We start from the raw sequence: 24,443 nt of genomic DNA on the forward strand, positions 1-24,443 counted from the left end.
ATCAGTCCATAAAAAAATCAAAGCTTTATTAATAAATCACACACTTGTCATAGAAATTGCTCTGTTATTCCCACATCTACTCTATAAACCCATGGCAGTGGGGTTTGAATAGGGGGGTAGGAGGAAAGGGAAGAGAGAAAGGAGGAGATTAATTAAAGAAAGATAAATCAATCATCATTCAATCAGCAGTCCTGGCTCCAGCCCATGGGTGTACAGGGTGCTGCCTGGGCGTTACATTTTCTGGGCAGGTTTCCGCAGGTCTCTTGTTTCCATGCAATGAGCTCTCCTGCCAGCCCCTTCGTTCGGGCCCTCCTGAGCTGGCTCGGGGGCACAGCCCTGCTCGGCCCTGCGCTGGGGCCCCACTGGGCTGTGCTGGCCGCCAGGAGCCCAGCCGGGAACTTTGTGCCCGAGGAGCGCTGTCCTGGCCCCGCAGGGTCCCTCGTCCCGCCCATCCTGCCCCTCCTGCCGGGTCAGGGATTCCCGAGCCCCTCCCGAGCTCGGCGCCATTCCCTGACCCGCCATGGCCGCGGTCCGCCGCGCCGCCAGGGGGCGCTGTGGGCGGGCCCCGGCCCGGCCCCTCCCCCCGGCGCGCGGTGCGTTTGGCGCGCGCGGCCCGCGGAGGGGGCGGCGATGGCGGGAGGTGGCGGCGGGCCCGGAGCCGGGCCGGTGGCGCAGGGGCTGAAGGAGGCGCTGGTGGAGACGCTGACGGGGATCCTGTGCCCGGTGCAGGCGGTGCGAGCCGCTGCTGAGGAGCAGGTGAAGGTGCTGGAGGTGACGGAGGGTGAGTGAGGGCCGCGCTGAGGGGATGGGGGGACCCCAGGCCGCCGCCACAGCCATTCCCGGTACCGGCGCCTCATGGCTGCGCCTTGGCCTCGGCCGACACTTCCAGCCCCGTTGCTCGAGCCGGCGGGAGAAGGCGGCTGCGGCTGGTTTCCTGCTGGCTGGCGGTGTGTGCCCGATGTCTCTCCCGGAATCACAGAATAGCTGGGGCTGAAAGGGACCTTTGGAGATCATTCAGGCCAAGCCCCTGCCCAGGCAGGGTCACCTGGAGCAGGTGACACAGGGACACATCCCGGTGGGTTTGAATGTCTGCAGGGAGCGACCTCCCTGGGGAGCCGTTCCAGTGCTCTGCCTCCCTCAATGTAAAGTTCTTCCTCATGTTAGGGTGGAACTTCTTGTGGTTTAGTTTATGGCCATTGCTCCTTGTCCTGTCGCTGGGCACTGCTGAGAAGAGTCTGGCACCAACCTCTTGGCACCCGCCGTGGAGGTACTTGTATGGATTGCTGAGATTTCCCTCTCAGTCTTCTCTGGACTAAACAAGCCCAGCTCCCAGAGGCTCTGTTCACCAGAGAGATGCTCCAGACCCCTCATCATCTTTGTGGCCTCACTAGACCCGCTCCAGTAGCTCCGTGTCTCTCTCCGGAGCAGCCCCTGCCCTGCCGCAGGGTTCGTTGCCGGAGGGACGGGCTGGACCCGCCTGCAGCGGGGCACGGCGGGGCTCTGCTCTGGGCAGGGGGGCAGGAGGGCTCTGCCCCTGGGCGAGTCTGGGCTGCTGTGTAAGACCTGGGCACCAAGGAGTGCTCTGAGCTCACCAGGGTAGACCCTGGAGGGGCCGGGGTGGTGAAGCAGCAGGGCTGTTGCTCTGGGTACCTTGGTCCACCTGAGCTGGAGTCCCCTGGATTGGTCACATGAGGGTCATTCAGAGCCCTTCCATCTGTAGACCCTGCCCTGCTCCCACAGGGATCTCCTTCACCTCCGGATGTGTGTCCTGGTGTGTGCCCATGTCCTGCAGGCTGTCATCTCCACATGTTGTGTTTGAGGTTGAGGGTGGCCAGGATGTAGCTGTGCCCTCATCCAGTGTGAAACTCCAGTGACAGAACTCCACAGTCTGTTAATGGAAAGCTGAAGACAAGCAGGACAGTGGAGCTGGATGGCAACTGACCTATAGCTTTGGAAAGAGAGATTTTAAATGAGCAAACACCCCAAGTTCAAGCAGTGTCTCTAATCGTTCCATTACTCTTTTGGCCTTTTTATGGTGGCACTAGGTTAGTTCATGCGCTGGCTGCTTTTTCTGTGTGGAAGATGCATTTAAAAACCTTTTAATGCTGACATTTTATTTTGCTTCAGCCCAAATCACTGGAGTTTGTAGAAACCATGGGAAGATTTGCAGATGATCTGCTGTGACAGGAGCTGGAGAATGCAGCACTGCAACCCTAGGCCTGAAGTTTTGCCTGTGGCCTGGCAGCTTGATGGGCTGGTTGTTTGTGGACCCTCCTGGAAATTTTGCCTTACCTTCAGTCTGATTACACTATTCTGAAGGTGTTTTGTGAACTCTTTCTGCTCCTGAACTTCAGCTCAGAAGTGTTACCAGAGGCAGTTTGTGGTACAGAGAGGAAAGGTGTAAGGGTGAGACAGGGTCAAGAGTGGTGTTGTGATTTTGCTGCTCTGGAAGTGAAGGCAGGCAGATTGTTTGATAAAATGTTTGTTGTTGTGCATTCCCTTAAAGTGCTTGTACCACACTCAGCTTAGCTCTTCCTGGCATTACCAGGAATTCTGTGTGTTGCCCCCACAGCTCTTGGAGTTTCATGGAGTGGTTTGATGATATTGCAGCAGCACAAGTCTGGAAGTGCTGGGAGCTTCATTGACCGTGACTGTGGAGCCTTGGCCTTCACAGGTACCACTTCAGTGGCAGCTTCTCCCCAAAGAGTCTGAACCTTTCCACAGTCTGTTTGGGTGATAGATTCCCAGAGAAGAATGTTTTCTGAGGGTTCTAGGCAATGGCTGTCCCTGAGGTGCCTTTGAGAGCCCAGGATTGCAGAATTGCATTTAGTGGATGTTATGGTAAGAGGAATGGAGTCATCTACCCTTCTATTGCTTTTACAAATCTGCTGAAGTCCCTGATAATTCTCTGTGGTTGTAGGGCCAGGACTCTGAGGTCTGGTGCAGGATCTGTCCCTGTGACATGGAGGAGGCTTCAGGACACCTGCACAAGCAGCTTGCAGGTGACACCAAACTGGAGGGGAGGCAGTTGATGTCCTGAGGGCAGGGCTGCTCTACAGAGAGCCCTGCAGGAACAGAGCCGGAGGAATTCAGCAAGGACAGACAGCACGTTCTGCTCCTGGGACAGGAGGAGCCACTGCTGGGATGTGGGTCAGGCACTGCCTGGCCAGGGAGCAGACTTGGGACAAAGGGCCAGGAAATACCAGTGCCTGGTGAGCTGGACAGGACCAGCAGTGTGCCCTGGAGGCCACCTGCACTCCGGGCTGTGTGAGCAGGGTCAGGGCAGTGATCAGCCCTCTCCAGTCAGTGCTCATTAGACCACACCTGGAATACCTGGGCGGTTTTGCTCCCACCCCCTGGGATGAGACACAGCAGCGAGGGGAGTGAGTTCAGCAAAGGGTCATGGGATGGACGGGGGAATTGCAGCACTCACTGCATGAGGTGATGCTGGGGTTGAGGGGTTCTCCACTGGGGAAGCAAGAGGGTTTTGGGGGTGAGTCTGACGGCAGCTTCTGGTAACCATGAGGAGATTGTCAGGAACTGAGAGGTGGGAGAGGATGAGGGATAAATGGGCACAAACTCAAATCAAGAGGTTCCAACTGGATATAAGGAGTTTTTAAGCAGATTGTCTGTAAAAGCTGTGTTGTTTCCATCCTTGAGTATCTCCAAGACCTGCCTAGAAAATCTGAGCGCCATGATCTTATGCTGCAGATTCTGCTTTGATCATGGGGGTTTGTCTGGAAACCTCCTGAGATGTCTTTCAGAGAATTATTTTGCACACCTTTGATTCCTCCTCTCTTGTACTAGTCAAGCAGCATGGGAAGAATAAGCTATATTCACCTTTCTGTGCTGTCTTTGGTATGGAGAGGCTTGCAAAAACCAAGAGGAGGAGCTACAGGAGTAGCCAGGAGGTGCCAGCACTGTATTATTGAGGTAGAGAAATGTGGATCATATGTGTCACAAGTACTTTAAAAGACGAAAAAATGTATCATTAAGCAGCATAAAAATGCTGAAGTGAAGGAATAGGAAAGAACACAAGTGTTGGCACTTTTAATGCAAAACAAAGGAAAGCAGGGCAAAAAGAGATTGAGGAAGAACTAGTTAAAGTCATAAAAACTTAAAGTGCTTTCAAATGTTGCAGAAGCAGAAAAGATTTCAGAAGTGTTTCAAGCCAGCGACTGACTTGGGAAGGTACATTCAGTACAGAAGGACTGCAGAGGAGCCAAATTCCTTGTGCTGATGTTGACTTGCAACATTGAGCCTCTGCAGGAGACACATTGGGGAATCCACGTCAGATTGAAGCCTGAGTAGAAGCAGTTCCACTTATCAGTTTGCCATAAGCAGCAAGTGCTAAAGAATGGATCTCCCAGAGTTTAGAGGGACTCAGACATTCAATTACTGTGCAAAAGTTGGGCTGTAAAACTTGCCACTTAGGGACCAGCTTAATACTTAGCTGGTAAATGTGGGACAGCCTTTAGTGAGGGCTCCGAGGTGAAGAGCAGCAGGGGCTAGTACAGGGGAGTGGTGTGGGTTTTGCACTGCCTGTTATGGTTAAAATTCAGCAGTTGGAATGAGAAGAGACAGACACATTAAATTGTTGTGGCAGAAGAATTGTTTAAGGAGTCCTGGGACTCCCAGAAAGCTCTTAGAATGTTCACTTGCTGAAACTTTTTTTGCAGAAACTGAGCTCCTGACCACAGCTCCTGACTGGCAGGGTCAGGCGTCCCAGGTGAAGCTGAGCTGCTCAGCACATCTGTAAGTGATGTGGAACAGAGTGTGTGGTGGTGGGACAAAGTTGCGGATAGTGCTGCTCAGACTGGGCAGAGTGGGAATCGGTGACACAACTTACAAGATGATTTCACAAGGTGTGTTGGGTGCAGACACAGAAGGTGTAGCTAGTCAGTGTTGGTCAGCAGAGTAGTGTTGGGGGAAGGGGAGCCAGTCCAGATAATGCCCTGAAAAGTTATGGGCGGTCCTAACTATTGTCCCTGGGAAAAGAAATCTCATCGTCTGTGTGGAGAGTTCCCTGAAAACACCCAATTGCTGCTCTGTCATGCTCCAAGAAGCCAAATGGACCGTTAAGGAGGGAACAGAGAACAAAGCCGGCATAAATTTCTCATGCCAGTGCTGCATGCATTACTGGCCTGCTGCTCCTGCAGGGATCAAGCAGGGCAGCAAAAAGGCAGCACAGACACTCACAGGAGTGTGGAAAAGCTTCTGTTTTCAAAGATATAATCCATTGGCTTTTCTGCCTGGGAAAGGGTTAGCAGGGATGGAGGCCCTGAAATAATAAGCTACAGAGAAGGTGAGTGAGGAGGGATTGTTTGTGACTTTTCATAAAGCTGAGATCACAGAATCATGGAATATCCTGGGCTGTCAGGGGAAATGAATCCGAAACAGGCAGAATTAGGCTGTTGCCCCAGTGTGCAAACTGTGGAATTCATTGCTGCTGGATGTTAGAAGTAGAAATAGTTTTAAAATGATTTAACATTTATGGAGGAAAAAAATCCTCAAGAACCACTGAACACAGTGGTTGGATATAACATCCACTTCAGGAGGTTCCTAGTGCCAGCATTTCCTTGGGGGCGTTGGGGCAGCATTGCTCTGCACCCACCTCTTTTCCTAAGCTGCTCGTGGGCTGGGTTGTATAATGTGGTTAGGCCAAGGCAGCTGCTGGCTCTCCTGGGTGGTGTGTGCTGCTCTCTCTTCCAGGCAGGTCTTAGCCAGGTCAGGATGGTTCAGGTGTCTGGAGGATGCAGCCAAGCCCCCTGCAGCAGCTTGGCAGTGGATCTGGCCGGCGCTTGTACAAGGAGATGAGTAGCAGTGCACAGTCAAAGCCTCTGCAACAGGCTGAACTGTTCAAGAGGAGTGTCCTGTCTGACTCCATACATGTGCTCTGGAGGAATATGGGATGTCTCCTCTGGATTAAGGACATGGTAGCAGTTTCTTCCTACCGTGTCACCCTTTGGCAACTGCCAGATGTCCTCAGCCACTCAGTCTCTCACCTGCTTCTGCATCTTCTGTCTGCTGGGGAAACAGGAGCCACATGGCAGTGTGGGGATGGGAGATGCATTTCTGTCAGACTCTGGAAAGAGGAGAGTTCACCTGGTGACCTTTGTTGTCTCTAGATTTTAGTGGAACATAAATAAAAGCAAAGCTGAGACTGCAGGGGGAAGGCAGAGAAATAAGAGCTGCAGCTGTGGAGTGGTGCTGCTCTGAGTGTGTCTGACTTGGCTCCACTGTGGAATCAGTGTCTTGCTGGTGAAGTGGGGCTTCTGTTGTCTTTATCTGGTCCATCCAGGTAGCACCACCCCGATGGTGTGCACTACTGCCAGTGCCATATCACCTGAGGATAATTACCCAATGTGGAAAAATGGTCTCTTCCTCCAGGTTTTAACTGTACTGGAGAACATGTGTGGAGCCCAAGTCATCTCCAGGAATGCCGGAGCAGGGCAGTGGCACTCTGAGGAGTTCATGTCCAACAGGAGGGCTCAGACTGCTGGGAATCACAGACTTCTGAGTTGGAATGGGCCCACAAGGATCATCTAGTCCAACTCTCTTGAATGGCTTACATCCCCTCTAAATTATATGGATAAGGAGGTTTAACGGCAGCTTCTCAGACAGTTGGAAAACACTGTTCCTTGCTTGCCAGGCTAGATTCCAAGTTTGATGCTTTATGGTGACAGTATTTCGTTTCTGAGCTGTCGGCTCTTGTGCTCTGGAACATGGTGGTGAAAGATGAATGGCTCCAGGCTGGAGAATTGCCTTTCTTTTGCCTGTCTGTTTTATGTGTTTTTCTGTGTCCTTTTTGCAGGTAGAAAGGCATCATAAGGCCATCTTCAGCATGGCTTATGTTGTGACACCCCATGTGTGAAAAGGCACCTTCAGCTCAGTCCTTTACAAGCTTGTTTGTTGCCAGAGGCTGAGATGTGTAGGTGGCTGTGAAGATGGTGCTGACTCTGGCAGATTGACTCCTGTGTCCCTCTGGGCATGCTGACCCTCTTGTCCATCTTGAGACTAGTCCTGTCGAGGAGACAGCTTTGCTTTGATTTGAATGTCATTTCAGAATGGAAGATTGGTTTTATGGGTCTTATAAATGTTCTTTCTATCTCCTCTTCCAGAGCAGGTGGCTCAGCAAGTTCAGTTTGATGCTTTAAAACTCGTTGATTTTCTGATGGTATTTTCATGATACAGTTTGCTATCTGTTTGTACCAGATCACCTACAGGTACCATAATGGCACAGAACATATTGCATCACTTGTGCTTCCCTGGTTCAGCATGTTCTTGCTTATGGTCAGCTCCTTCCCAACAGAACTGCTTTAATACGGCTTCAGGAGGGATTTCAGTGTTGCCCCAGGTACTCTGTGAGTCCATGATTTTATGCCATAAACCCAAGCATTGTTTGAAAGGAGAGATTCTGGAGAATATAAAGACATGACCACAGCATGTGGTTTTGTGGTGCTCTTTTGGCTGTCACTTGAATTGTAGTAGAGTGAGTGATGGGCAGAAATGAGTGGCAGTACTGTGGGTGGCTTGAGCAGAATTCTTAACTTTACCATTGAACTGATTTGTAACAGGGAAGTTGAAACAAGAAATGGCCACATTGCAACATATGATACTGCCTGTCGGGAAGAAAGGTTACTCCCAGCAGCAACCACTAGTGTTTGCCCTGTGAAAGGCTGCAGGTGTGTTGAGTGTAGAGGGAAGTTGTGAAGAAGGGTTTCAAAGGAGATATTTAAAACCAGCACAGCTTCTGGAGAAGAGTGACGTCAATCTTTTTGTCTTTTGCTGGGAAATGAGGAAAATATGAATGCAGTTTTAGAGGTGGCTAACAAAAGGAGAGCTTTTGGGGCTGTTCTTGGGCATCATGGTGGAGGATGAAGAAGTCCCTCAAGGCAGCACGTGTGTAGAGTGTCAGAACTCTGGCTAAGCATTAGAGTCTTGCTTGGTGTTTCCTCCTAGTCTGTCTGCACATCCTCATTTCGTTCCATGCTGGTCTGATCTCATGGCTGGCCCATCTTTGAGCAGGAGATTGGACTGGGTGATCTCCTGAGGTCCCTTTCAACCCAAGTTGCTTTATGATGATATTATTGAAAGCCGGTGCTGTAGAAAACATCTGTGCCTGTGTGGCTGAGGACCACGATGCACAAAGGTGGGCAAGTACTGGTAAAGGGAACTCAGTTTCTGGTGCTGCTGTGGTGGTGGTGGTGGTGGTGGTGGTGAGATCCAGCCTCTGCAGACCACCTGTTGCTTTAGCTTGGCGTGTCAGTGGCCATGGGCCACCTGGATTCACCAGACTGCCACAGTCCTTTCTCCACCTCACCCTGTCTCTGCCTTCAGCAGAAACAACCAAAGGGATCTTTAGCAGCTCCTGAGCCAGCTCTGTGTGGATGTGCTGGGCAGGACTTGGTCAGTGCTGACACCTTTCAGCTGGGCAGGTAGGTGCAGAGATTCAGTAGCAACTTCTGCTCATTTATTCCTTCCTGCTTGCTTACGAGTAATTTTTGGTTTCATGTGGCTTAGTTTTGCAAAAATATTGGGGGTGAAGAGGTTACATAAACTGGTTACATGGTAGATAGAGCTTGTTGTGAAGGAGGAGACTTTGATTTTATTAATATTGAGGTTAATGAGGAGGAGAAGCAGAGACAGGAGAATAAGTGCTGTCTATGCCAAAGCACTTTAGAAAAACCTTTATTAAAAGCTTCTAATCTTTGAGGTTTACAGACTTTATCTTGGGGAAAAGACTTGGTATTTCTGGTATCTCAAATTTACAAAATATAAGTGAAGGAATTGCCTATTAAGGTCCATTTGAACTGCATTTAGCCATGATATTTCCAGCCAACTGGGAAAGAACCCAATAGTAAACCATCCTTTGAGAAAAGAGGAGCCAGTGACCTGTATGAGGATCAGTGTAATACCAGTCCTTGGAAATATTCTTGGAGCAGCTCATTAAACAGCTTGTCATAGGCTATAACAATAGGATAAATAGTTGCTACACAGCTAGTACTGTTTTATGTGATCTGTTCTTCATAAATCCATCTAATTTTGGTTTGACAGGAGAGCTGGCTTATTCCTTAAACAAGTGCTGGGTGTGAGTGATCTGAGTTCAGCAGGATTCCTGATAGGAATTTGCCACAATGATAATTTATCAGTTAAAAAGATGCAGTTTTGTAATATTTTTGAGCAGGACATCAGGCTGAAAACCTGTGTGTGTGAGGGGCTTGTCAGTGGCTTATTGTCAGACCCAAGGGGTTTATAGGACAGATCTCTTGGTCACTGCAGCAGTGAGTAGGTCTGGTGTCCCAACAATGGCACTGCAGTCTGCCTGGGGAGCAGAACTAAGGTGTTGGAAAAAGGAGGAACTAAATACTGTAAATCACAGGCCATGATTAAACCTCCTCCTCCTGCCATTAAACCTCCTTATCCACATAATTTAGAGGACTGTGTGGCAGACACTGCTCCTCTCCATAGGGTGTAAGCCATTCAATAGAGCTGGACTGGGTGATCCTTGTGGGTCCATTCCAGCTTTCCAGTGTGTGCAGAGAGAATACATCAAAAGCACATATATAAACAAATTAAGGACTGTGAGCTAGAATACTGGGTTGTAGCTGTGTAAAGCAGTTGCAGTTACTCTGGTTTCCTTTAGACCTATTTCTCCCCTTTTTAGCTTTCCATTTATACTCCTTATACCCTTTCAACTTTCCCTTTAAAGATAGGGCTGAAATGCTATGCCACACTTGATCATGGAAATCACAGATAGCACATAAGAATAATGACTGCTTCAGTTAAGAGAGGTATTATGTTAAGTACATCTTGGAATGAGGCTCCCTGCTTTCACAGCTGGGATAAGAGGGTTATTTTCCTCTTTCTTAAATGCATGATCTATGAAGAAAGAGGAAAGGAACTGGGTATGTTCAGTGTGTGCTGTGGAAAGTGAGAGGCAATTATCTCCCAACCCAGAAAAGCCTCTTAGCAGTGAGGAGGGTATTAGGAGACACTCAGCCATTTGTGAAAGCACTCAGATGTGCTGCTGAGGGAAGTCCCAGAACTCCTTTTGAGAAGAATTTTTAGTCTGTGTTTGTCAGGGATGCTGTCAGCACGTTTAGCCTGTCTGCAGGAGGCAGGGTGTGCTGACAGGACTCCAGGGCATAACTTCTGCTCCACAGCTTCTAAGAGCTAAAACATCACAAATGTGTTTCTTAAGCAGACTAGTAAAATTAAATGAAGTATTGAGGACAGTTATCAGCTGCCTGGAACTTAAAATTGCAATTTTATGCAAATTTATTGAGTTGCATGGATTTACCATACCAGAACAGCTGCTCTTCCAGGCTTTTATTTCCTGTGCTCAGCATCAACAGGATTGTTACAAGTCTTTGAATTTTGCCTTTGTCATGGAGCTTGCTTGGCAAGAAGCCACAAAAAGCTCTTGCTTTTTCCTGGACAGATTCTTTGCAGGAGAAGATCCCACAGCCCCAAGGGTTGTCCAGGCAGTGCTGGTGTCACTGTGCTGGGCAGGGTTTGCTCAGGAGGGTGTTTGGTGTGTCCTGGGCAGTGGTGGGGTGAGGGCTGGGACAGCTGAAGTGATGCCTGCACATCCCTGTGGATGAGCCCAGGGTGTCCAAAAAGGGACTGCTGCCTGCCAGTCTGCTGCTGTCTTACTCCATCCTGGATCTTTTCCATGCATCTCTCCTGTAGAAACTTGAGTAATGATTTTACGTTGTAGATAAGACTTTTATATATGTATTTAAAGAATTTGCTTGTTATAAGCCTGCATTGCAAAATTTTTTGCCCATGAGAGAAGAAAATAAGATGCCAAGAAAAAAAATGAAATTTTTGTGGAGAGCATAGGGGAGAATTAATGCTTATGATTTATTTGAATAGTTGTGCTTTGGAATTGCCTTCTCCTTCCTGCATATGAATCACTCAATTGGTATGATGTTCTTCTCCAAAAATCTTGATGAATTCTGCTGTGTGGCAATAAAAGTTACAATACCAATATTTGGGTTTTTTTCCTTGCAGAATTTGGTGTTCATTTAGCAGAACTGACTGTGGATCCTCAGGGAGCTCTGGCTATCCGGCAGGTGAGTTTTCCTGGAACTGCAGAAAGAATTTAGATGGAAATTTCCTTGCTTTTTAAAATATTCTTCCATGTTTTCAGGTGAAAAATTGGAAGTAGCTTTCTGAGTCTTTCTTTCATTATTATTCTGGTGTTATACTCTAACATTTTTTGAATTTTTTTTTTTTTACCTAATAAAACTGGTGCTGAGACAATACTGTACTGGAAATGGACACAACTTAGGAGGTGGATGGTAGACATCAGCAAGCAGGAGTGTGGCTTCTCTTTGTAGAAACTTTTTCTGTAGGTGTTTTCCTCCTTGAAAGGAAGTTTTGCTTCTGTATTTCTTTAGTTACTTTGTGACCTGAATCTTGTGCCTTTCTAGAGCTGCTGCCTTGGGTCGGTGCTGTGCAGGCCATTGCTGCTCAGTGGATACCCAGCAGTTCTTTTTACCACAGTAACTTTGTGGTCTGTTTAATGGATTTTTAGCATTTTTGGCAAGTCCTGATGCCCCTCTAAAAGAAGCATGATGGGACAGGAGGCTGAGCAAATGGGTCAGAGGTGATCCTTGCAATGGTTCCATACTATGTCCCTGATTCCTGACCTCTCTCCTGATACAGCTGGCGTCCGTTATTCTCAAACAGTATGTGGAAACTCACTGGTGCTCTCAGTCTGAAAAGTTTAGACCTCCAGAGACCACAGAAAGGGTAAGAATTGGTTTCACATTATCTGGTTTGAAACGCTTTATCCATGAAGAATATTAATTCTTTAGACAGTTAAAGAAGTACCAGCGCTCGTGTGTATTTTGAGGATTAATGGCTTCAGTAAAGGTTTTTCAACATTTTGCACTTCAAAAATCTGTTTTCAGTTGCTTAAAACGACACTGGGCTTGAGAAGCTTGGGCTGCTTCCTGTAGGGAAAGTTCAGCCACAATGCTCCTGTTTCTCTCAGAACAAGACTAGAAGAAAAGCTGCTTCCTAAGTTTCACAAATACTGATTCTGGCAGTCTTTTTTTGGAGATTTGCTAAATCTTTTGTTACACATCTATTTGCCCATGACAAATTTTAGTTTAAAGCTGCTGGGTTTCATTGAGAATCTGTTCAGCAGGAGTATTTAACAGCTAAGATGGCCAGAGATTCCAGCCCTTTCCACTCTGACTGTTGACTGGAGCATCTTTCATATCTAGAATATGATTCATCCCATCCAGAGATAATTGCTTGAATTATGTCCCAGAAGTGGCTTTTGTTTTCTCCTGTCCCTTCCAGGCTGGGTGACTGTTCTTGTTTACTGAAATCTTCCAAAGTGAGCAAACATAGTCCCTGACACTGGAGCTGGGATTTATCTCAGCTAACTTTGGATGTTTTCCATGTAGATCTGTACATCCTGTGTAGTTGCAGCTGTGTGCTATTTACTCTGTGCTTGTCTGATGCTGTGTGTGAGATGATGCTATGTTAAAACACACCATGCAGTCTTCCCTAAAAAATTACAGGGTGTATGCAAGAGTGGTTTTGTCTCCCAGATGTTCATTTTATAAAACCAGCATTGAATCAATATCAGGATGCAGTCATAGGTCTAGATTTTTTTTTCAATTAGGTTGTGCTGTGGCTCTGTTCTGAATGCTGTTGTTTCCTACAGGCAAAAGTGGCTATCAGGGAGCTGCTGCCCAACGGGCTGCGGGAGTCCATCAGCAAGGTGCGCTCGAGCGTCGCCTACGCCGTGTCGGCCATTGCCCACTGGGACTGGCCCGAGGCCTGGCCTGAGCTCTTCAACCTGCTCATGGAGATGCTGGTCAGCGGCGATGTCAACGCAGTGCACGGAGCCATGAGGGTGCTCACAGGTCTGTGGGTGCCGTGCCTGGGCAAGGCTGCTCTAGGAAGCTGTTTAGGCTTTTCCTTGTGCCAGTATTGTGTCACGTTTCATCCAAATTGAAGAAATCAGAATTTTCTTCCTCTCTTCCCCTGGTGCCTGTTGCTGGCTGTGGAATTGTGCTCAGCAGGTGTCATGAGAGCTGGGGAAGGAGGTGCTCTGCTGCAGGTTAGAGCTCAGCAGGGACTTTGGCTGTAACACCCTGTTTTCCAGATAACCTGCAGTTTTTAGTGTGATATTTTTCTGCTTGCCTTTGAGGATTGCCTCAGTTCGATCAGATGACCCTAGTCTAGTGAAGTGCAAATCAGCATGTTTCAATTCATTTAATGTTTCCCAATGGTTCTATTGTTGCTGTTCCTTACAAATTGGATTTCGTATAAGAACTTCTCTTCTTTTTTTCCATTTTTTAGAATTTACCCGAGAAGTAACAGACATCCAGATGCCTCTTGTAGCTCCAGTTATTCTTCCAGAGATGTACAGAATTTTCACAATGGCAGAGGTATGATCTTCACAGTGAGGTTGGTATTGGATGAAATTAGTGGGAATGTTTCTTGGAACAGAGAAACTGCAGATTTAATGTTTAAGTCATACTGTAAGTATGAGTTAGACTTAAATAATTTTCTTGATGATATAATAGTTGATGGCAGCTAATGTTTCAACAGAAAAGTTGAAGCCAATAATAAGAGAATAAAGCTAAAGCAAAAATGAAATACAATTAAAAGATCATTAAAGGAAGTATCTTGTGTAAGAAGAATGTTGAGTTCCTGATGTTTAACTTCTGTCTAGGTGTATGGGATTCGCACGAGGTCACGTGCAGTGGAGATATTTACCACGTGTGCCCACATGATCTGTAACATGGAGGAGCTGGAAAAGGCAAGAATTTAACTTGACATACAAGATGTTTTGAATTCAAACTGAGTGAGGTTCTAAATAATTGTTAATATGGAAATGAAACACTGGGGAATTACGTACTGTGTCAGCTGGAATTCGGGGGAAGAGGCTGTAATTTAATACATGTAAAGTAGCTGACTCCCTGCTTTACATGCATGCCTTGATAGTAGGACTTGGTTTCCATAATTAAGGTTAATTTATGGTTTATCAACAGACATGCTTGTAAGAGCTCAGGAAAGGGGGGAGTCAGCATGGGGAGGAGAAGGAGTATTAGCTCTTTGTTTATAAATCTGTAACTTAGCTTCCAGCCTTCAGCTGAGCCGTGTCCCAGTCACCTGCCAGGCCTTGGGTAACGGGGGACCCTTGGGCAAGGCTTTGGTTCCCTCCTGGAGCTTCACCCCATGCTTCAGGAGGTGCCTTGGCCTTGTGTTCCTGAAGGAGTGGGGGAAGCCAAACCCAGCCCAGTTTTGGAAGAATAGCTGTTAAGAAACAAACACAGCAGTCAAGCAGCTTTAGACATGAGTCTGCTGTCTGCCTCTAACTGAGCACATCTGCATTGTAAATGGCCTTTGACAAGTGGCTTTTCCAGCACTCCCAGACAATAAATGGTGATTTTAAACTTTTTGGGGTGTGAGGATAGGGAAGGGTGACTCTCGGTCTAGTGGCTGTTCCCTCCCTGTTGGCACAGGGAGCAATCCAGTGCAGACTTTTGGAAAGTTCTGGTAATTACATTGTATCTGTACTGCCATGACAAGGCAATTCATGCGCTGTATCATGCAGCTGATACCAGTATCTAAGAGATAGTAATAACTCCCTACTCTTGTTCTGGAGAAGGGCTGAAAGTGTCCTTTACATTGAATACTAAACCTTTTCTATTGAAATTTTACTTAAAAAAAAAATAAAAAGGGAATATTTTTATAAATGGCATTTCCTAATTGATTTAAACATTGGACTTTGCTGTCCTGGCTATGGATTTATGAGGAATAATCTCAATAAAATTATTTTGGTCCTGTATTACTTGCTCTGCCAAGGACTGCTTATGGAGTGCTCTGACATCTGGAAAATACCTGCTGCATTTTCCTAGGAAGAATCATCCTGTTAATCTTCAGGCCACCTGTTGATACTCAGCTTGTTTGGTTTGGGGGATGGAGGCTCTGCAGGGAGATAAATGCCAGCCTTAGGGTTTGGGGTGATTGTGTGTGTGATGCAGCCACCCCAGGTTGGTTTTGAAGCCTGGGGGTGCTGGGGTGCAGGGCAGGATTCAGCTCATCAAATGAAATGATGGGGTGGGCACTGCTCCTGGGACTCTCCAGACTGGATTGTCTGGATCTCTCTTGAGACTCTGAAGTGATAAGTTGCATGTAGGTGTGTGTTTTGTGGGAGCCTGTGCTGTGGGGTTCTGGAGAGTGGGATTCAGATGAGCTTAGTTCCTTACCTAAAGAGAGAGCCCAAGTGATGTCTGAAACAGCTTTAATGTGACTTTGCAATATTCTGCAGTTGCCATGAGTTTCTCTTCTATTTTGTAACAGAAAAGTGTAGCTATGATATTTTCTGAAAAATCCTTTCTTTAGGATTTTTTCTCTTGAGAAGCTGAGAGGCTTCAAGAGCAAAATGTAAACCATGATTATCTGCTGCTATAGAATGCAACAGGTAGATCTGTGATTGGTCTCATGTGGTTGTTTCTAATTAATGGCCAATCACAGTCCAGCTAGCTCAGACTGTCTCAGTCAGACACAAGCTTTTGTTATCATTCTTTTTCTATTCTTAGCTAACCTTCTGATGAAATCTTTTCTTTTATTCTTTTAGTATAGATTTATTATAATATATATAATAAAATAATAAATCAAGCCTTCTAAAAGATAGAGCCAACATTCTCATCTCTTCCCTCATCCTGAGACCCCTGCGAACGCCATCACAGAAAAGTGCATTTGCTGTTGCTTCTGGTGCTTTACCTGTCAGGGGTTCTGTATCTGGTATTCAGCTGTGCTTGCATTGTCTGTAACCAGGGTGCTGCCAAGGTCCTGATTTTTCCAGTGGTACAGCAGTTCACAGAAGCCTTTGTCCAGGCCCTGCAGATGCCTGATGGACCAACATCGGACAGTGGGTTTAAGATGGAAGTTTTAAAGGTGAGTCACTTAGGGCTGGTGAAGTGGAGAAAGAACTGAATACCAACACACACTCAGATGAGCTGGAAAGCAAACTCAAGTGGCACATCTCCCAGTATGCTCATGGGGTGAACAGTGAAGGCTTTTGCCCCCCAGCACCATCAACAGTGAAACAAGTTGTTCACTTGTACTAAAGATACCTATGATGAGATCCATGAGGATCTGTGATCCACTGGAATCTGGTCCATAGGACCATCTGTCTCTGTCATTTGTTGATCTAATGTTTCTTGGATATGCCTTGGACATCATAACCTGTAGTTAAATACCAGTCTTTTCTAAAGGTGCTGCAGAATTCTGCTGCAGTGAAGCTGTAAAAGCTTTTTAAGTGCACGTGCTTTTCTGGAACTTGCCTGCTCTTCAATGCTAAATGATCTCTGGGAAAGAGAGATGGAAGGTCTTTGTACTGTGCTGCTTTCCTGTAGAAAGGAGATTGGATTGGAGAGCTCTGTGTGCATGGGGATGAGGGCCAGTGCAGACCCCTGTAACAGCTTGGAAAGCACTGGAGCTGTAGGGTGTGCTGCCTGCTGCATGGGAGAACAAAGAGCCAAAAGCATCCGTTGCAGGATCAAATCCAGATCTTTAATTTCCCTGCCTGTGTGCTGGGGTGAGCAACACTCAGGTCAGTCTACAGGTTTCTGAGAATGGGCACTGAGACCCATTCAGTTCCATGAAGAAAGCAATAAGGAAGTTATTGAAGACAAGTGTGAAAAGTCAGGATGACCAGCTTTGTGCTGAAGTGTCGGCAATGGAGAGAGTCAGGGAGACTGACTCAGTGATCAGAATCCGATTTTATTTATTGTGGGATACAAATGCTTATATACTATTTTAGGGAGGCTAGTAATGTGTACTACGGTGATTAGGTTAAAATCACATACACAAACTTATGCATATAACAACATCCCTTGCTTGCAGAGTTTAATGGGATTTTCTTTTTCCAGCAAACCCGTTTGATTGAATCTTCTTGCAATCCAGGTCTCATTTTCAAAGTTCTGTTTGCTTTTGCCAAGGCATCCTGTTATCAAATGTCCTATGTTAACCAGGTCCAAAGTCCATCATCTGTCTTGTGTCCCCCAACATTCCAACACTGAAGTAATGAAAATACATGCTGGGAGGGTGCTATTGTATTACACAAAGCAGCAGCTCCTGAGCTCTGTCTTGTGGAACTTGTCTCAGTCCTGTTCAAGGCAGCAGTACTGGTCTGCATCTTGTGGCTTCTCGGTGAAGGGCTGCATGTCTCGTACTCTAGGAACAACTGGAGCTGTTCTTGCTGTGCAGCACTACTGGAAAGCAGTTTGGGGAAGGATGCTGGCAGTTTTTGTTGAGAGAATGTCTCTTGTGGGTTTTTTTTCGTTTCTGTTGCCTGCGCACTGGGATTCCTGGGGCAGTGATTTATAGGAGCAGCAACATGAAAGGAACAATTTGAACAGGCTGCAGCTCAGGAATATTTGGATCTCTTACTCCAGATACTCACATTTGGATTGTTAATGAGTAGTGGTATTTTTCAGCCTCCACAGAAAGCAGTTATAACTGATGGCTTCACTCTAAACCAGGCCAGGCCAGTTCTGTTCTCATTCCATCCATGCATTGTGCAGCCTTTTCTGTTATTTAAGTAAGTGCTTGCTGACATTGGGCTTTTTGCATGGGTATGTCAGCACTGGTCCCACCAGGAAGTTCTTGAACAATGTGACAGGCTGGGAAAGTCTCTTAGGAAATGTCACCTTGTTGTTGGTCTGCTCCTTAACTGTGCGAGGGGCTCTGCCTTTGGCCTCTGCAGGGGAGGTGCAGCACAAGAGGATTTGGATCTGAATACACTGCTGTGTGTTGGGTGGCATCGATGCAGCAGAGAAATTCAGGAGATCTGCTCACAAGTGGTTTGTTGGAGGCTCTTTTTGAAGAGATGAATGTTCTGGCTGTTGACTTAAGGCAATTCATGGTTTTGTAACTGAAGGTTTCTAAGCTGATGATAGTAATTTTCTGAGGAAAAAAGGATTCAGGTGAATTGCCTTCACTTCCAGAGAAGTGGATTTTATAGTCATTGTAATGCAGAAGAAACCTTAGGGGGTTATTTAAACCAGCTCTACAGATGAGGTCATTACAGGAACCCCTTGAAAAGCTGATGCAATGGAAGAGGGAATTGAGACTTTTGTAGCACATTTTCAACCGGATGCAAACTCGGTTCCATTTTCTTTTCCTTAATGAAGTGCTGTGCGGCAAATGATAGGAAGACTTTTTTTTCCCTTACTGCCCTTGAGAGCTTTGTACTCCAAGGTTCATGGAGTTCTTGATGGAAGTCAGAGGCAGTCCTGACCTAAACTGTTGTGCTGTCCATGTCAGAATGTTCTGCAGGACAGTGGCAGAAGCTTTAAGGGATGCTATTGCACTGTGCACCTCTCCCTGATTTGCTGGGTCAGTTGTCTTGGTTAGGGGAGTGAATGGTTTGGATCACCTCATGGGGAACCACTGATGGTGTCCCAAGTTGTTCCCAGAATGGTTACAAGTTTTTAAGCAGTTATCAGCAGAAAATCAGGGCCTTTTATCCTTGGAGGAGATAGGAGGTTTTGCCACAACAAAAATACCAAGTGTGAGGACTAGGAAGAAATACCCATGGGGTGGTTTATTGTTGTGTTTGATAGTTCAGCATGAATTAAATTGGTGTCTCTAAGGATGACTGAGCTGCAACTGTGCAATTCTTGAATCCTAATTCCAGTGTTGAACATGCTACTATTGATTGTTTTGAGAGAAACAGACTGATAAAACATGACAGGTGACAGATTTAAGGCAAATTTCACAATAATGGGATACAAATTGGAATACAGTGGTGTACTTAGTGTGCAGTAATATATCAGGAACACCAATTAGCCAACAATCAGAGCATCTTGCAGCCTTGCTGTTATGCTTCTTCTTTTGTGTTATAAGCTGTTCAACACCTGTGGGTCAGAGAAGTTATGCTTACATTTTTCCTGACACTGAAACAAATAACTAGCTAGAAAAAATAATTAATCATAACCTCTTTGTTCTTGAATGGAAGATGAGGTGGGATCTGTGTCTTGGGACAAACTTCCCAGTTTTATGAACAAGGTACTTCACCTGCCACTGCTGAACTTTGACTGACAGTCAACTTTAGTGTGCTCTCTAGTGTGTATTTTAAAAAATTTAGGGATTTCTTCTCTGTTTAAAGATGCAGACAGGAAGAGAAGCAATAAAAGGCCTTGATAGAGTGACTTGAAGGAGCAGTGCTCTGAAGAGAGAAGGATAAGGGCTTTCTTGAAGGATTAATAGGTGGTGGAGCAATACGTGGGGATTGGCAGAGGATCTGTGAAGCAGTTCTTTGAGTTCAGACAAGCAGTGGGAATTGGCAGAATGAGGGGTCAGGGGTTGAAATACAACATGTGACAGGAGAGTGCTCTGTTTTTTAATGACTTGCTGTGCAGGACTGTGGTGACCTTGCAAATGCAGCTTCCTATTGTTACAACTGCAGAGCCATTGAGGAGCTCCCTTAGCACTCCAGCAGCTCTTCCTGCAGAGTTGGTTGGGCGTAGAGCTTGGAAACATTTACCTAGGGTTCATATGGAGTGGCTTATGGAACAAGTCTGTTTGGATGCTCCCATTTCCCTAGGCAGGGTGTTCAGTTTGCAGCAGTCCTGTAGATTCACATCCTTTGCAGGCACCTGCATAATCTTTTTTCCTGGAGACTTCAGCATTACTTTTCTGTAATGCTTCCTTCCAGCACCTGCCAGACTCATTCCCAAACCCATGTAACTGGGTCATCTCCAATACTGATATTAGATTGCTCTTGTTTTTCTGGAAGGTGAATTACTATTTTTTTGTTTCTATTAATGTACCCAGTGCTGCAAACAAACAAACTGCACAGAGTGGTTTGTATTGGGTAAGCACAGACACCTGTGTGTCTGGGAGCAGCCACCTCTCATGCAGTTTGTGAGGGGCTGTACACTGTTCTGTAACAAGTGTAACACAGCTGGAGCTGTGCCCCTGGGGAGGAGAGGGGGGAGTGAGAGCTCTTTCACTCCTGGAGAGTCCCAGAAGGCTTTTGGCAAGTGTCAGTGGAAGGGCTCGCCTCAGTCAGGATGATCAGCTTCATTAAAGTCCAGGCACAATCCCCTGTGGAGCTGCTAAGCTGCTCCCAGAGCAGCCTCTGTGCTGGGCTGGCACAGCCACTGGTGCCCACAGGCAAAATGGGAAGGGAATTGATCTGGGTGGGTGTTTGCTTCTCCAGCTACTCCTTGGATGTGCAATGGATGTGTTGTTTTCATGAGCAGAAGTGTGGAAAATGGGCAGTAGTCTGGTTTTACATTATATTAGAGTTCTTTTTCTGGAACAAGATGCTTCCTGGATAATTGTATCCAGACAGTGCTGCACAGTGATGTGCTTTGGATTTGAGTCATTGCCTTTCCACTGCATTATGGCATTGTCTTCACTCCAGAGTGACACATCTTGTGTTATCCCTTTGCTTCCCTGCCAAAGAGGAAACACCCAGAGAAGTGTGTTGGTTTGAGCAAGAGAGGGCATTGTGTGGTCAGGAGTGAGAGGTGAACTCGGCGACAGGGAGCCTTTGGATGATCTCAGTTGTTAATGAAACAGCAGCTTGTGATTTGAGTGTGTTGATGGCTTTCCCAGTTTCACTTTTGACTGATGCTCTTTTTGGTTCCAGGCTGTGACAGCACTTGTGAAAAACTACCCAAAGCACATGATTTCATCAATGCAGCAGATCCTGCCCATCGTCTGGAACACCCTTACGGAAAGTGCTGCTTTATATCCTTGGTAGTGAAGGTGTTTACCTGGAATCAAATGAGACAAACTCAGTCTCATACCCAGTAATGACCTGGCTGAAGGAGAACCACAATTCATGGAGTGCTGTGCCCTGCCAGACAAAACAGGATCTTGCTGTTACTTCCAGAGGCTCCATTAAGTTTCTTTTTCCTTAAAATGTATGCTGATTGAGGCATGTGCTCTGTAGAACTGCCACAAGCTCTGCATTGCTTCTGGTACTTTTGGGTAAAAATCATCTTAAAAAGGTGCTGGTCACAGTGTAAAACTTTAGGAGAAGGAGAACCAGCAGTACCCCTTGCTGCAGCAGAACTAACGTCTGACTGCACTTGCTGCAGAAGCTGATTTGCCGTTTGAATTTTCAAACCAGCTGTGTCAGAGTGGTCTGTGGGTGCATTGTCCAGTACTTGAAAACTGACAAGTCAAACCTCTCCTTATTGTTTTTCAGACCCCTGTTCAAATACAGTGAAAGGTGTCCCTGCCCATGGCAAGGAGATTGGAACTACATGGTCTTTAAGATCCCTTCCAACCCAAACTGTTTTGTGAATCTATGAAAATACCAGGAGCTGTTTATTGGATTTTCAGTGGTGTATTTCTCCCTCTCCTGTCCTGACTCCCACTACAGTCCTTTAGTATGGGCAAACAAAATGAGCTTTTTTTTTGCAGAAGGGGAGAGTCTTGTTCTTCCTTTTCTTGTGTTTGCTCTGGTACTTGTTGGATCCTCAGTTCACCATCTGCAAAGAAAACTCCTTCCTTCTTATCCCCAGGTTAGTTTTCTGTCATTTCCCAGGGCTGGTGCTTGTGGAGAAGCTTGGTAGGGAGCAGAGCCAATCCATGGTAGGATGTGGGAGCATGGGATGGTTCCTCCCCCTTGGGCAGCAGTGAGGTGTTGAATTGGTTCACGTCCCCTGAAAGAATGAGTCTGGGGGGGTTCTGTTCTTGCAAAGTTAACAAAAATGAAGTTTTGGGTTACCTTGGTGAGTTTGATCTAAGTTAATCAAATAATAAGAAAGATGTGCTGAAGTGATGTGTGAGTGGTCTGTGGGAAGTGATCTTTGAACTTGGCCAGTGCACAAAGCCAGGAGATCCTGGGGTTGTTGTCTCTGTGTCCTGAAGCACAAGATTCTACACAAAATCAAAAGCTTTATAAAGAATGAAACCTTCCCAAGTTACCAGCAATTTTAAGACAGGAACAGACTAATTCCAAAATAGATGTTGTTCTTTAGAAAAAAGCATTTCCTTAACTCCATTCACTTATGTGAGAACAGAAGTAAATTACACAGAAGAGGTGGAGGATCCTGTAGATTCTGATGGTAAGAACTTGCACTTCACTTCTGCTATTTGAAGAGGAATGGATTTACCTAAATATTGCTGTCAAAACAGTGACTGAAACACCATGGGAAATTGTGCTAAAGGTGCATTTACCATGTTAGAAGGGTGTCCATCACTTCTTTGCAAATTACTTGTGATTGTGTTGAATGAAGGCACACAATTTAAGTTTTCTAATGGCTCAAGGAGTGAGATTGGCAACAATTTTGAGGTAAAAGTACTGGGACAAAAGAAAATCAAATAGATTTTAGGTTGAGCTTGATAAATTTCAATGAGGGGTGTGTGGTGGGAAGAGAGCAGAAAGTGATGAAGTCTGAAATCCTCCTGGAGCTGCTGCTGCACTTGCTAGTCCAGGAGAATTAATAAATATCGGCTCAGAGAAGCTAACAGTTTATAGTTATTTTCACATCCATTTTTGTATGTGGGCATATTCAGTCATGTTCTTTTTTGTTTTTTCCACTTTGTTAGGTGAAGTTCTGGGCTTTGAAAATCTGGTGTTCAGCATATTTGAATTTGTTCACGCCTTGTTGGAAAACAACAAATTTAAGAGCACTGTGAAGAAGGCTCTGCCAGACCTGATCTATTACATCCTGCTTTACATGCAGATCACAGAGGAGCAGGTGAGCATCTTTGTGTTGTGTAGAAAACAAAGGAAATGAGAGATTTAAACCAGCAAGTGTCCTGGGAAGAGTTTCAGTGCATGGAAGCTGCTGTAGTCTAACAAGCTGTTCCATCACTTTGCTGTGGCAGCACTTAGAGGTTCCAGAAAGGTACAAGGTGGACAGTAAATCACAGATCACAGAAGGGTTTGGTTCACAAGGGACTTTAAAGCCCATCCTGTTCCACTCCCTGCCCTGGGCAAGGATACCTTCCACTATCCCAGGTTGCACCAAGCCCCATCCAGCCTGGCCTTGGACACTTTCCGTGATGGGATATGGACAACTTCTCTGGGCAACATATCCAGTGTCTCAGCATCCCTTAGTAAGGAATTTCTTCTGTAATCTAAACCTACCATCTCGCCCTTGTCCTGGGGCCCTGGTAAAAGGGCTTTATTTTTAAGTCAATTACAAAGTCCTCCTGGAATCTTCCCCAAACTGAACAGCCTCAGCTCTTTCAGGCTTTCTTCCTTCATTCTTCCATGTGCTGTGAAAATGAGGATTTTCATGCCGAAAGGAATAAACAGCTTTCTGTGAGAGCAAAAATGTTGTGCTAGTAGGGTGAAATATTTGTACTGAAATTCTGCATAGCTCCTGGCCTCTCAGGTGTGACAACCATCATCTTTTAGTTTAGGTAGACGTGCATAAAAACAAGCACTCTGTTAAAAGATTTATCTGCTTCCCCCATTCCTCATCTAAAAATAAAGCTGCGTAGCATTGATTCCAGGTCAGTCATTGGTTCTGCCAAAATGATCTCAAATGAGGGGCAGAAGAGCAAGATGAACTCAGAACAAAGAGAGTTTCTTCTTTTCAAAGGTTTCTCCAATGGAATAGAAGAAAAATCAGTTGAGGATGAAGACTTCTTATGGCAGAGAAAAATTCTGGAAGTAGTTTTCCAAAACAGGTTGCAGGGAACAGAAAGGCTGCCTTTCACTGATGGTGTCCTGAATTCTCAGCTGCCCTATCCTTTTTGTCTCCTCTAGATTAAGGTTTGGACTGCCAATCCACAGCAGTTTGTGGAAGATGAAGATGATGATACATTTTCCTACACAGTGAGAATTGCTGCTCAGGATCTCCTGCTGGTATGAAACATATTCCACATTTAGATACTGAAGTAGTAATAACAAGCATCAAACCTGCCCTCAGGAGGGGCATTTAGAGAAAAGGACAACTTTTAACAGTCCATACAAATGAGTGTTACCATTTTCTTGTGCACAGGCTGTGGCTGCTGATTTCCAGAATGAGAGTGCAACTGCTCTGGCTGCAGCAGCTACGAGGCATTTGCAGGAAGCTGAGCAGGCTAAAAACAGCGGTGCTGAGCACTGGTGAGGGGCTGGGGCGGGGAGGGGACGGCGTTGGGGAGGGGAAGGGACAGTGCTGGCTGGGGAGGGGACAGTGCTGGGGCGGGGAGGGGACGGGGCTGGGGCGGGGCAAGGACAGCGCTGGGATGGGTGTCGAGCCCATCTGCAGCACTGGCTGCACCATGATTTAATCACATTTCATTTGTGACAATGCTGCTGAAGGGCAAGGATGGAGCTGGAGAGCTCTGATTAGAAGAAGAAAAAGAAAGTACAGCAGTTCTTGAGCCAGATGGTGAAATCTTCATGTGGAATACTTTGGGTAGTTCCTAGCACAAGTTATCTGTGCCAAGGCTCCCTCCCTTCAGAGCTTGATGTTCCTTAAAACATCTCATGG

The 24,443-nt window shown here is 46.2% G+C and overlaps 1 protein-coding gene across 1 annotated transcript in view; it reads left to right on the forward strand.

The window, feature by feature from the left end:
- The first annotated feature begins 598 nt into the window (after positions 1-598).
- IPO9 (importin 9) overlaps positions 599-24,443 on the forward strand; it is a 40,367-nt gene continuing 16,522 nt past the window's right edge. Inside the window, exons 1-12 of the mRNA XM_059867481.1 lie at positions 599-781; positions 11,020-11,081; positions 11,677-11,763; positions 12,692-12,893; positions 13,333-13,421; positions 13,709-13,795; positions 15,820-15,939; positions 20,648-20,748; positions 22,018-22,076; positions 22,561-22,712; positions 23,732-23,830; positions 23,967-24,073. Of these exons, the coding sequence (XP_059723464.1) occupies positions 631-781; positions 11,020-11,081; positions 11,677-11,763; positions 12,692-12,893; positions 13,333-13,421; positions 13,709-13,795; positions 15,820-15,939; positions 20,648-20,748; positions 22,018-22,076; positions 22,561-22,712; positions 23,732-23,830; positions 23,967-24,073 (1,316 nt within the window). The 5' untranslated portion in view covers positions 599-630. The remainder of the gene's footprint in view (positions 782-11,019; positions 11,082-11,676; positions 11,764-12,691; positions 12,894-13,332; positions 13,422-13,708; positions 13,796-15,819; positions 15,940-20,647; positions 20,749-22,017; positions 22,077-22,560; positions 22,713-23,731; positions 23,831-23,966; positions 24,074-24,443) is intronic.

The sequence above is a fragment of the Haemorhous mexicanus genome, chromosome 25, assembly GCF_027477595.1.
Source record: "Haemorhous mexicanus isolate bHaeMex1 chromosome 25, bHaeMex1.pri, whole genome shotgun sequence".
Lineage (NCBI taxonomy): Eukaryota > Metazoa > Chordata > Aves > Passeriformes > Fringillidae > Haemorhous > Haemorhous mexicanus.